Source organism: Ostrea edulis, chromosome 6, assembly GCF_947568905.1.
Source record: "Ostrea edulis chromosome 6, xbOstEdul1.1, whole genome shotgun sequence".
In the NCBI taxonomy this organism is placed as follows: domain Eukaryota; kingdom Metazoa; phylum Mollusca; class Bivalvia; order Ostreida; family Ostreidae; genus Ostrea; species Ostrea edulis.
Window position 1 is genome coordinate 3,168,641 of NC_079169.1, and position 15,076 is coordinate 3,183,716.

General features: G+C 33.7%; 1 protein-coding gene across 6 annotated transcripts in view; it reads right to left on the reverse strand.

The window, feature by feature from the left end:
- The window catches only part of LOC130047059 (multiple epidermal growth factor-like domains protein 10), a 72,359-nt gene that overhangs the window by 40,149 nt on the left and 17,134 nt on the right, over positions 1–15,076 (reverse strand). For 4 of the 6 annotated variants that reach the window (XM_056141255.1, XM_056141254.1, XM_056141256.1 and 1 more), the window contains one exon: positions 8,688–11,376. The exons of the other annotated variants lie outside the window; for them this stretch is intronic. In XM_056141255.1, coding sequence (XP_055997230.1) covers positions 11,009–11,376 — 368 coding nt within the window. In that variant the 3' untranslated portion in view covers positions 8,688–11,008. Of the gene's footprint in view, positions 1–8,687; positions 11,377–15,076 lie in introns of those variants that run through there. 6 annotated transcript variants of the gene reach the window in all.

Here is a 15,076-nt window from a genome sequence, read left to right on the forward strand (position 1 = left end):
ATTCGCCTGGGTTAATGTCCGCATATTCTCTATCTACAAAATACAAAACACTTAAAACCTACCATCAAAGTATAGTCGAACATTAAGACGTCTATAATTGTACAAGAATATTATGAATTTTGGAATTTACATAACGCTGCCACTATTTTCAAAATCTGACTACCAATTAAATTTTATAAAATTCACAAATATTGCAATATTAAGGGGATAACAAACTACAGCCTTCACATTGTGCTTTCTTTGATTAAAGTTACAATTTATATACGTAGATACGTATTTCGTTAAAATTTTAAACAGAAATATCTACAAAGTGAAACACTCTATAAGTTAGATACAATTATCATATTGAGGTATTCATTTCTATCGAACGTGTTTATTGAGAAAGATTTACCTCCGATGGTAACTTTCATTCTCCCATTTGATCTCCGTTTCCTGTAACTTTTAGATTTTGAAGAGAATGTTACGTATAAGCAAGAAGTACAATGTTGAATAAAATATAATTTTATTAGGCACAGAATACAAATTTCATTACTTCAAAAATAATACTTTGATAATTTTCAATAAGGACAGCATAGGCGAAGAACCATATATCAAAGTTCTAAATTGTTGGATTAACGTCAAAAATATTTATAAAAATGTCCGTCTAAAATACATTGTTTTCTCATTCGCCGTACGTTGTCATCCCAACTATAACTAGATTCACACTTTACCGACGAAAATAAGGACGATCCACGAGAGGATGTGATATAAGCATTTCCTTAATTTTATAAATCATAAACTAGATCTTCTCCACTTTTAATGGCATTTATTTCGTAATAGTATTTATGAGATTGATCATTGTTATTTTCACATGTTTCATACATTGTGGTTACATTTCTTTATTTTTTCGTAACATTTCGAAAGAGAAAATTAAGAAGTGAAAGGTGAGCTTATTGTAAAATTTGTATAGGTAGAATTAGTCAAAGTCATTTAAATTGTTGAATTTTCAACCATAGTCTGAATACCATTTGCATATATGGAACAATAGAATGTCCTTATGTTGTTTTGAAGCTTTGTTCACAATTTTGATTTCTTTTCTAATAGTGACAAAAATAATGAAGGAAGTGCACTCACCAATTCCGCAGTGAATATAATAAAAGCCAGAACGCTGATATTCCAATGGATGATCCCAAAGCCACGAAACTTAAATTAATTTTCTTGCTTCCCCAACTTTGATTATGCGCGTGTTCTGTACACATACTATTACCTTATCAACAATTACAAAAAAGTGTAGAAAAATAAAGCCCAAGTACTTCGATGACTGTATATATCCTTTCTGTTTGATAAAATAATCGATACATGCATTGAAAATTTAATATGTCCTACATTATCCCATTATGTAAAGATAATAAGCATAGTCCATAAACGTTGTTGATACCTTCGAAAATCAATAGCAAATAATTATAAGATAATTTTGGAAATTATGTTACAGATTACTCCTATTACACATGTTGTTTGTTTATACAAGTATTAATGAACATTAAATATCATAAATTTTCAAAATGGTCTAATATGGATATTACTATTTTTAACAATGCATCCAGAAATTACGTCACACCAATGCGTATCGCTACTGCAGTTACACTTTTTACGGCAGCCATGACCGAAGTATCCAAAGGAACAAGGTTGGCTGCAGTTATCTCCAAACCATCCCAAGCAAGCTGAAAATAAATATAGATATTCTTATTCTGTTATGTATATTACTTACGTTAGAGGGAAACCACTTTAAATATCTTTTCTTGAAAGATTGAAAATACGGATGTATATTTAATTGCTGTTATAAAATCTAGAAATTCATTTCAAAATTAAGGATTATCTCCCTCATGCATAGCTCTTATCCTTGGACGAATTTGGCTTCACGTTTTTGGCACGCTGTTTGTCGCTATATTTAGCTCTAAAACTTCATAGTTATTTCGGATTTCAAACATTTCGGTTGAACATCACTGAAGAGACATTATTTGTCGAAATGCGCATCTGGTGCATCAAAATTGGTACCGTATAAGTTTTACATATTGCTCTCAGAGTAGGAAAATCTGGCTACTTCCTCAAATAACATGTGAAAATACTCATGAAGTGTTTTTTTTTTATTTTTTTCCTTCATAGATGATATCCTATGCACAGAAAAACCAGATTTGCAATAGCAAATAAAACATATAAGGCCTGGCGTAATGGCCAAACGAGGATAACATATCTTACTAAGCTGAAATATGTTATGGGTTGATTTCATTGTATAAAACACATATTGCACCTTACATTTTTCCAGGACCGAACTGTTGGTGTTAGATCATTTACTACTTTACACTTTATTACAGAATGACCCACTTACGTTAACATGATCCCGACACCTCTCTGTAGTCTGCACAACATACGCTACTCTCTGTGACACTGAAGGCAAAGGAGGTATGCTTTACATTTTTATAAAATTACTTCAACAAGCATCATTAATAACAATGATGTCAGATATGTTTCATACAGGCTTAATGTTCATGTTATGCTATTCTTGGTACATTGAATTTGAATACGAATTGCTCTGCTTACCTGATGAAGGCATAGGGCTCACGACGGGTGTGACCGGTCGATAGGGATGCTTACTCCTCCTAGGTACCTAATCCCACTTCTGATATATTCAGGGGCCATGTCTACCCAAATCTCTAATTTGTATTTCTTATAGTAGTTATGAGATTGATCAATATATTCCTGAAGAGCTTGATCTCTGACTAAGTATCATACTTTTTATAAAGTGCTGAATATTTGTATTAGGTATGGGATGTCCATTTATGGAAGATTATGACTCGAAATAACTTCTATGTATACTTATATACTAATAAATATCAACATTGACGGCCAATATGAATCCAAGATGGCTGTTGTCATTAAATATACATAAGAAAACTCGACTGAATTGGTGTGTATGAACTGAAGTTGATCATACTAAATGAAAGGTAAAGATAAGGAAAAGTGATTAATCTATGATCTCTTATAAGGAATGCAATATACAACGTTTAGCAAACACGGATCCCTGGGCATGCCAGAGGTTGGATCGGGTACCTTTGTCTTGATCAAGTAAACATTGCAACCCATAGTCAAAATCAGTGTGTCAAGAACGTCTTAACAAATTGTATGAAACACGTCAGACAACATATGACCCAATGAGAGGTTGTATTGGCACATGTTGTTTTCTTTATAAAATAGCCATAACGTAATTTTGTACGTGTACTCGGTCACAACTCTCATAATCGTGTCCATCCATATGATAAATATAACATCTACGCAAATTATTTAACATGTATATTGTAATCTTCTTTTAATCACTTGATCTGGTCATTTTCAAACTAGAATTGAGCTGTCGAAAATATAACCATTCCACAATATTCTTAAAAATATAACTTTCCAAAAAATCTTAACTGCTATAGCATGATGAATTTTCACATATATCTGAGTAACAGAGATGAACAAGATAAAACAGGTGTATAACACGACTTGGACCAAACATTATTATCTATTACACGTCTTATTCCTTACAAATGACGATAAAACAAATCGAATGATCAAATAATCACTGTTATTCATTTCTGAAGTATAGTATCATTGAATAGTCAAAGTTCAAGTCATACATATTAATCATGGGAAAAACTTTACCCTTTGCACGCTGTTAATGTCTAGCATGTGTATTGAAGTTTGGAGTATATTTAAAGCACTCGCACAATCCTTCTGCGTTCAAGGAAATAATTCTTAATAACGATTAATTGTTAATTTTACAGATTAAGTCTTTGCAATGTGGTTCACAAAGAAATAATATTACTTCAATTGTTATACATACGTGTACCTTTCTTTCATATATCACTAATGCTTGTACCTTGTTATTGGTAATGGATTAAAACCAACATTATATGCATTCTATTAAATTAGTATGCAAGTGCTTTTCGACTCAAGAAAATATATAACTATAGTTTCTATCATACTTGTATTTTCATTGTTATTCGAAATTAATAAATTAGGTAAGTATTCTCCAAATTCAACTAAGTTGGTTTGGGAAATCTAGAAGTAAGCTATTGTGATGAAAAGGTGACAATAAGGAATAGTGATCAATGTCATTATTCCTATAAATGAAACAAAATTAACAGAAGGGCAAATTGACTCCCAAACACACCAGAGGTTAGAGTAGGTGACTAGAAGGACTAAACATCCACTTTCGATTGTTGAACACTAGATCTTCATTGGATAAATGTAAACTACTTAATAGATTACATTACTTTTGATTATGACTTTACTTGTTCTCAGTGCTATAAATGTAGGTAGATTACCGACAAGTAGGTTGATGTTATAGAGGTTTTAACAGTCTCCTATGAATTCAACATTTCGCAAATTATTTGGTCGTCATAATGATCTGATTAAAAATACAACATTCAATAATTTGAATGCTATCTGACGTGTTTTACATCAATTATCAGATCCTTCTCTACATAGTGCTTTTGACTACAAATCCCTTCGTTTACCTAATCAGGATATCAAGTCCAAAAGGTGCGACAGGCCAAGATGGAATGTCTACTCTATCCCCCACCCCCACCCCAGGCAACTTACGTCACGTTTATGTGTAGAAGGGTTCGTGTTTGTCCTACTCTTAATTTTGTATTCTTATAGGATTTATGAAATGGATGACCGTTCGTTATTTTCAACTTTCCATCTAGCTAATCTAATTTCTATCAAAGGGAAAGCTCACTGATGCTAACGGTGATCTCCCTTTGGTACTTATTTTTCTTATGTTAAATAAGATTTGTGTATCAATAAGAGGTCTCTATACTGCGACTATTCTTATCCAAAGTAAAACTTATACGGTACCAATTTTGATGTACCAGATGCGCATTTCGACAAATAATGTCTCTTCAGTGATGCTCAACCGACATGTTTGAAATCCGAAATAACTATGAAGTTTTAGAGCTAAATTTAGCCAAAAACAGCGTGCCAAAAAAGTGGAGCCAAATTCGTCCAAGGATAAGAGCTATGCATGAGGGAGATAATCCTGAATTTTGAAATGAATTTCTAAATTTTATAACAGCAATTAAATATACATCCGTATTTTCAAGTCTGGTCCTTTTTCTTGCAATGGTTATGTGTAAATAGTATAAATTTCACTTTTTTTTGTCTAAATGAAAAATTCGCGAGTATGCAATCAACCAACCAAAGTTCATCCAAACTATAAAACTTACTGACACAATCATATGGTCTGAAAATTAATTTGAATGACACACACATGTACATGTACACTTATCTTTGCATTCGTGTTTATATTATGTACCCAAGCAATATCTTTTACAGCTGTGCAGTACATGTCCAGAGACAATTGTTTTACAAATAATTCAAATATCTTAACAAGCATAAAAATATTTTCTGTAATCCCAAACAAAACAGAAATAAATATAGAATGAAAGTGAAATTTATTCTACTATAATAGAATAGAGAGGACAATCTTTAACTAGTTTAACGTGGAACCGGACATCTTTTGAGAGAATCAGTTTTATGATGGAGTACTCCCTTGCAGTATATTTTAGAAATACACATTCAATTCCAGCAGTCTAACCATAATGGGGATAGGGAAGTCTCGATATACTCGAAAAACGTTAACACAATGCGGAAATGTTATTGAATTTTGAACACAATGGAAAAGTGTTCAGACATCGAGGAAGTAGTAACACAATAGGGAATTCTTGATATATTGGTGACGTGTTAACGTAATAAAGAAGTGTTCAGGCAGACGTGAAGCATTGATATAATGGAGATATGCTCTAAAATTGTTCACATATTGGTATGAACACAATATAGCACCTAACCACCTGATCTCAGCTCTGGTATATCCAGGGATCCATGTTTGTCTGATCCCACCTCTGGTGTATCCAGGGATCTGTGTTTGCCCACCTCTCTATTCCGTATTCCTTATAGCAGTTTCGAAAATGATCAGTTCTAACCTTCCATAGAAATGTTAGGATAGTGGAGAAGTATTACACAATGTAAGAGTTCACGTATTGGTGGAGTGTTTAAGACAAGGAAATAACAGGTTTACCACAATGTGGAAGTGTTAGAATAATGCAGAAATGTTATGATATTATACTTTATATTTTATTCATTCAGACTATAAGTCTATGATTACGTTTGATCATCGCGGTGTAGGTTTGTAGAACTTTTTGAGAAAATACACATTTATCAACAATAAACATTATGACGTTAGAATCCAGATTTCAATCGATCCTTAATTGTACACGTGTAAAATCTAACCCACTTTAATTACATAGAATCACACGGTTATAACTTCCTGAAATATTTCTGCATTCTAGAAAAAACACGCCATTTCCCTGTGGCTTTTCCACGTTAGATTATGTTGGAGGATTATGATATGGAATTAGCACTGAATACTCGTATATGTTATGATAATTCAATACATCGGTTACTCATTTCGAATTATTTTTGACTAATAACAAAATATTAGATTTATTCATTGATCATTACAATATTTTAATGTTTCACTCAGAATTCTCTATTAAAGTTGCGGCAAGGTTGTTAGATTCCTTTCGAATATAAACATATGAAAGAAAAGAATGTCTACATGAATTCATGGACCTAACTGTATATACTTGGAAGTCATCACATATATATATTATAGAAATCTATTTTGAGCAAAATTGATTTCCCCATACGCTTCATAAGTATTTCCCTCTATATAATATGTACAATGTAAATGTATTTTCTGGCTAGACTTCACGAAACTCCATGCTTTAGTGTTACAAGTTTGCAACATAAGTATAGTATAAATGTATTTAGTATCTCCAATTGTCTCAGTTGATAGATTGGTCGTTTTCTACATAAAGTCGGTGACTTACAATATCAGACTTAATAATTCAAATTATATAAGACCCAGTTCCTAATTGCAAGAAAAGACGTGTAATAGATAGCCTTCATTAGGACGTTTAAATCCTAGTTAATGCCACAGAAGTTGAAATTTTCGTCTATTACACTGTAGTTGGTGGTGTTCCGCAGTTTGTATTTGCCCTACTTTTAATTTTGTATTCTTACGTGATATAAGGGGTCCATCACTGTTAGTTATTTTCACTTTTTCAAGTTATATATCATTACTTGGTGACTAGAAAATTGAAACTGTTCTTATCATAACAGGAATGAAAGTAAGCTCATCTCGATCAATATTGAATGAAGAATTAGGATGGGACAAATATAAAGCACTCAAACGAAAATTCACCAATTATCTTTTTAAAAGTAAGTAAAGGGCATTTACAAAATTATTTTTATCATATCTTATAAATCCTACTTCTTATTCCTATAACCATATAAATAATAAATATTCCTGTAATATATTAAAAATAATAATAATAATAAAACTCTATGAAATAAGAACCTCCTATATGGACAGCTCTTACCATCAACGATTACATTTTGTAATATCATACATGAGTATGTAAAATTCAATTAGTATATCTATATTTGAAAATATGATTAGGAAGCACTTTTGTAGAAAAGGTAATGACTTGATTCATTGTGGATTAAGAAAACTTTATATTATTCATTGTCAATTACGCAATGAAGAAAGATGAAGATAACGAACAGTAATCAATATCATAACTCTTATCAGCAATACAAAATAGAGAGTTGGGCAAACAGGATCCCTGGATATACCAGAGGCGGGATCAGGTGCCTAGGAGGAGTAAGCGTCCCCTGTTGACTGGTCACACCTGCCGTAAGCCCTGTATCTTGATCAGGTAAACGGAGTTATCCGTAGTCAAAATCAGTGTACCAATAACGACCTAACAATCGGTATGAAACACGTCAGACAGTATTTGACCCAATAGTAGGTTGTTATCTTTTACTTGTTTGCCCATCTGATCTACTTCTGGCAAACGTCTCTAGATTCGCTCAGACACAGCTGTGTTAAAGGACTCTTAAATGTGTACATATGTACAAGTCAAACATATATGTAGCGGTCACCTGTATTCAGCTGCCACTTGTCTTAGACATTAATGGCAAACTAACAACCCCTCATTATGACATATTGTACCTTTATCATGAGCTTTCTATGTTTATGTAGCAATAAGCGTATTCCAATATTACCTGCATATCGGTATGGTGTTTATGTCTCTCAACCCAGCATGCTCTGAAGTAACTACTGACAAAAATCTTGATGTTAGTGTTTTCAACAATTTCATTTGAAACCAACATTTCGCAAAATTATATGGTCGTTCTAAGTATGTAATTACAATCTGCCATTAGGTCTCTAACTCATTTCATACTAATTTTTTCACCTTTCCTTACACATAGAGTTTGATTACGGATTACTCCGTTTATAAGGAAAATGGAACCTGTCCACAAGTTTACTCCTCCAAGGCACCTCCAAATTCTTGAAGAGACGTAAAAGAAACTTCCTGATTATGAGTATGGAGTACCCCTTTTTATAGAGCTCACAGCGGGTATAGGCGATCCTTCTAAGCATCTGATCTCACCTCAAATGTTTTCTATGGTCTTCATTTGCCCTACTCTTCCTATTTTGTTCTTTTTGTCGTTCATGAGACATATCACTCTTCGTTATCTTCGATTTTTCATGGAATTAAATTACAATATTTTCTCTTCTTCCGAATAAATCAAAATGCTAAAATTCTAATTTTATTGAGATACATATGAAGAAAAACGTATTCTATAATTGTTCACAGAACCATAAAAAAACCATGCAATTCTTAACGAAACGAATCTCTATTAAAAGATGTAACTTCTCTATAGAGGTCACAACATATATGACTGGTTCTCACAGGTCACTTAGATATATTTGACTTTAAATACAATCCGAAATAAAAAGTCGATATCACACATGGACAGTCACAATAATTATACGACAAAGCATATACAGTTATATAAATATATTAAACATACTCACAAATAACAAGCACTTTCTGGATATTTGATGTACATCTTCAAAATGATAACATTAAAATATTGATTAATTCCTTGTCATTTGCTTAAAATACTGTTGTCATTTGGTATTAAGCTTTTTGCCATTTCAACAATACTGCGCATCAAATTGCCATTCCATTCAATTGATTTCAAATGGGTAGTAATTTGGTTTCTATGGTTAGCTACATACACATATAACCCAGAGGCATTCTGTTCTTGGCATTATATTCAATGAAAACTATTTCATTCGTGTAAATCCAGAGTTAACATCACCAATCTATGTAAAGTGACACACTGTTTGACCTATTCATAACACTGAGGACCGTTGCGATGATTCTTTACCGTGCCTTTGTCTATCGCGTAGTCATATCCGAAAGACATGTAACTTCTCCTCATAGTGTCAGTCCATTCGCAACATGACAGTCACATCATATATTAAACTGATAACGGTAACTCAGTACTTAGACTATTAGCTTTGTGACCGATGGGTCGATATTGTCAAGTTGTTGTTTAAGCCTTCCTTATGCCCCCCCCCCCCCGCCAAATCCAAAGCATACAATAGAAAGTGCTTGTTTCTTTTTGTTTGATATCCCGTCGAAAATATTTCACTCAAATTGAGGCGTCACCAGCTGTAGGAGAAGTACCACAAATTTAGACTTATGCTTAGCGATCAGGGCCGTATCAATTAGGGTTCTTTAGTTTGTCAACGCCTTTAGTAACACGGTATTTCCGTATTTGAGGTTATATCCGAAATAACTGTGATTTTCAATCTAATCACTACCTATATTTATGTCTTTCCTTTGTCTGGTCATGGCAAGAGCGGGAATTGGATATACGACCTCCCGGTTACAAAGCGAATATTTTACCACTGAGCTACCACAACCGGTCCAATGTGACTAGTAATAGAGAACAAAAGTAAAACCGGTTTCATTGATATATATATATATATATATTTATTTGCACGTACGATCAAATGAAGTAACACGCTGTTTTTGGAACGATAGTACCATATAGTGACACAAATAAACTGACAGACAAGAAATCTATAATTGTATTGAATGCTTACATTTAATTTACGATTGAAATATGCATCTTCCAATGAATGAAAATACAAAATGAATGTTCATTAAATTTACTTTTTTCACGAGTGAATTCATTAATTAGTTAGCCCTTACTACGGAACAAATTAAGAGTCCGGAATTACGACGAATAAATATGATTTGGCATTTGGGAATGGTACCGTCTATTGGTATCAGTTATATATAAGAAAAACAACGCAACAGAAATTTCCTCATATTGAGGTTTCACCCAGAAATATGGTTGAAGAGTTATTCTTCAGGAAGTCTTGCTTTGGATTGAGACTTTCCAATACTTGTACCTTACAACGATTTGTCCTAATTAGTATTTATGGTCCTAGATTCTCTCAATTTAATTTTCTTTAATTTTCCTAAATTTCCTTGTTTTTCAATTTAATTCCACATTATTTATGTCATTCATAAAATCAGTACCGGAATTGTATGTACCTTATTGTACGAACAGATTCTGAATTGTATTTGGTTGGCCTGATATCCAAGCTTTTATTGCTTTCGTTTAAATTTTTGGAATTGTCATTTTTATATTGGATATATATTGTGGTTGAGACTGGAGTGTCATCAAACTTAATAGGCTCGAATGACCACCCCCTCCCCCCAAAAAACCAAACAACCGAACTCCCCAACAAAACAGCAAAATCTCTGTGTTGGTATTAAGAATGAGTTTCTTACAAAAGTAATAGTTAAGCAATCCCATAATATAAGTATTAGAATGTAAAATGATAACATATGCTCTCTGAAACCCATTCACTTGATCAATATCTTCAGCAAGATTAGACGCATGTTAGTCATGAATAGAACGCTTATCATCAAGATGCTCTTGGCGTCCAACCATGTTACTGAACGCGGGTTTCTGATTTTCCTCTTATAAAACTGTACGACCTATGTTTATACAATGATCGCGGTTTTAGCCCGGCAATAATTTCATCTTCCTAATCATGTAAATTGTTGCTGATAACTACTGACATATTGCTACTCTCCCCCGGAAAGGTTTCAGAACCATTGCTTTCATGTCTTTGAGATGGTTGCAGCTTTATCTTGCTATAATTGCTGCTGAAAGCAAACACTGACGGTTGGGTGTGATGTACAAGAAGGTCTAGATGGTCGTAGTCATCAGAACGCCTATTCAATCGTCCATATGTGTCTTGTGACAGAGATCGTGATCGAATTACAGGTTTTCTTTTCTTAGCTCCATGTTGACATGATTTAGACCGTACATGTCTTCCAGATTGCACTGCTGGTGTGTTTCCTTCCGGTTGCCGTTGCGATTCACCTAGAATATTGCCAGAATGTCCCTCCTCTGAAACACACAAAATCATTGAAATAATTCACTGAAATATAATAGGCAATGAAGGTGTATATTCATACGAGAATATTTGTTTTTACATTTTAGATTCATTTTGACTACATGTTGTGTTTTCAAAACTCTAATGTAGGGATTACGTTTTCCAACAATCATTAGAGGATAAAGGAGATGACAAACCACGGATTTAGTGTGTGCTTACTTTGGTTAACCCTTTCTCTATCGTAATGGTCAATTTTACCGTTGGCGCGTAAAACAGGAATACACAAAAGGAGTACCTCTACATTGTTGAAACTACGACAATAAGATATAAGGTCTATATATCATATTTTGGAAAAGTTCTCTATTTTTTAAACTATGTAAATATAAATGAAGTATAAAAAGCAATTAAATAAAAAGACATAAAAAGTGAAAGATGGTTTGGCCTAAATATGACGCAACACTTGGTCGGAAGGCCATTTTCCCCCTCAATATGATTTTTGTATTTTCGCTATGAATTCAATATTTTTATATTTTTAAAAAGCATATATTCCCTGCTTTCAATACATTTAAAAATTATTATTAATGTCTGTCAAAATTAGAAGAATATAGCAATTTTGTGCGCATGTACCTATTCTTACGATTTTATTTCTCAATGTTTAAACATATTGGCGTTTTACCTATAGGCATATATGGAAATCAGGAAAAGTAAATATTGCCTGTAAAAAAGAGAACATTTCCTTTTGATGGGCCCTTATTCGTGTTATAATTCTCAGTAGTTGTAAATTTACGATGAAATAAAATTGGGATATACACTGTACTGAGCGGTTTTCTTTAACATTAGCTACAAAACTTCGTTGCTGAAAGCGATCAACACATGTCGCACAATAAAGTAGTGAAAATTATTTGTATCGTCCTCTATTGGTAATTGAATATTTTTTATACACTAAAACAATATACATATATGTATGAAATAATCAGTCAGGTATTATCTGCTTTTTTATAAACCATCAATGGTATACATATGTAACAGTTACACAACCTAAATTGAATTGGAAACAAAATAGAATAAAATACTTCATATTCAGATATGAACGGTATGTAATATTTGTTTGGAATAGTAATTTTTTTTCTGCTAAACAAAAACAATAAAGATAAGTCCGCATTCATATACTTTTTTCTTTGATCCGGATCCTGGCCGCGGGTGTTTTTGAAAGTGTACGCGGCAGCACATGTGTTTCCGTTTCAACAAAAACAACACAGCGAATGCCTGTAGTTTACATCTTAAAACGACCTGATGTCAGATGAAGAAAATATCATGGATTTCCTAATGCAGGATGATCAAACAATCATGCATTCAGTATAAACATGTAAGGTGATGTAGCCACATGACCGAACAGAAAAAAAATACGATTGCTGTTTTGTCATGTAATGAAAAATTCACGATTAATTAACCGCGATTTGATACCATAATTTGTCGTTTCATAAAGGCAAATATTTATATTGTTTTTATATTTACACCAACTATATAATACCCAATTGTTTGTTCAGAGCTGAACGCATCTGATATCAATTAATCTGTCCTGGCCCGGCACCAATCAGTTTGATATCCCCCTCGGTTTTTCTCTCTTTACCTGGTGTGCGAGTGTAAGAAGATGGTGGATGTAGTGTACAGTGAGAAAGGAGTGGGTAGGTTTTAATCAGACTGGGTATTCATGGCCGCTGGTGCGGGGGCTATTTTCCAAGATTTTATTTTAAAAAGTCGTGTTATGAAAAGAAAACACAATCTGTTAGGAAAACACATATTACATTATTGTATTATCGTAATGATATAATTTATTACCATAATTTGAGCTATTTTCTTCATATTGTAATAGAAATAGAAATGAAATGTGTGTTTGGGCCAAATAGTGGGGGAAGGCTTAACATCAAAGTCTGATAATGAATAGCTGCAGAATTGTAGTTCTCCGAAAAAAAGTTTTTTCGGATAGCAACACTTCTGCAGCTAGGTTATGACAGGCTAATGAAAAATCATATAAATTTCTCTTCTATCTAAATGAATGTTATATACACTTAGTTAGTAGCTTCTGACCATAAATTACATGTGATCCATATGTGCTGATGTGCTATAAGCTGTGGGGCATGTGCCCCCTTCTTGTGCAGATTCTCTCTAAGTTCCACATCCCATCAAACTACCATGCAAGTGGATTTAGACACTGTGTACAATGAAGAACCAATTCAATTCTACTTTAAATCCAGGGCCATTCACTTTCCGTCAGAGTTTTTTTTTTTGCTGGACCCTGTATGTTTTAACTGAATTCCTTCAGTATGTCCATCATGTATACGAGGGTTGTTCGATATGTAATGTGTATTGTACCACAGCGCGATGACGCTTTGCACGATATCGTGGATGATGATACTCCTAAATAGCTCTATTCATGACTTTTCCAACGGTTTAAAGATGATGCTTCAGATCCACATAGTTTTAAACTTATAATCAATTCAAAAGAGCCAGTCGTTGACAACTGTTGTAAAAATGGTTGGGAAACGGGTTGAGAATATTGAGGAAATTAGAGCTCATATGAAAGTTCGCACAAATATTGGTCATTCAGTAATGCAGATTTTTACTACATTGGGGGAAGTTTATGGGTCTGATACGATATATTATGAGTCAGTTCGTAGGTGGAGAAAGACATTTCTGACTGGAACAGAGTCCGCCAAAGATGCAGCAAAACATGGCCGACCTCTGACTGTAACATGCAAGACAAATGTCTCAAAATACAGGGAAATAATTGAAAGTGATGACAGATACACGATTCGTGATATTGCCAAAGATGTTGGCATGTCGCTATCGCCGATGCATTTCATTTTAAAGCGTATTTTGAAAGTATGAAAAATTTCTGCCAGATGGATACCGCATATATTGACAGATGACCAAAAACGGGTACAAGTACAAACTGCGAAGCAATTGCTCAAAATGTTTCCCAAATCCAATCAAAGACAATTTGCAAACATTGTTACTGACGACGAAACACGGGTTCACTATTTCGAACCTGTAAGAAAAATTGGAAACAAAATATGGCTAACTAAATACGGTAGAAGGTCTGTAGTTGCCATAAGAACATTAGCACACAGAAGGTTCTTTATTGCATGTGATGGTATAGCCGTACAAATTCCGGTGTCGAAGGGCAAAATGTTACTGGTCAGTATTACCGAGATATTATACTAAAAACGTTCAAGAAATATTATCATAAACGACGCCCTGTGTCAGGATTTAGGCATGTTCGTCTACTTCATGATAATGCTTCATCAAATACATTTGAGCTTGTGAAGCAATTTTTGAAGTCGGAGAAGGTTATCCTCTTGCCGAACCCACCATACTCTCCAGAACTAGCCCCATGCGAGTGTTACCTTTTTTCCAAAACGTAAAAAGTTCTTATCTGGTCACCGTTGCAAGTCCCGACAAGCCCTTGGCTCAGCCATCAGTCAGTACCTCAGAAGTCTACCTAAATCAACGTACCATGACGCATTTCAGAAATGGATTCAGAGATTGAAATTATGTATTTCAAACCGCGGGGAATACTTTGAAGGGATGTAATGTTCATTTCACTATTTGAGTCGAATGCTTTTAACATATCGCACAAGACACATTGCATTTCGAACATCCCTCGTATGCTAGGTATAATGCTGACACCTACATGGTGTATATTTTTTTCAT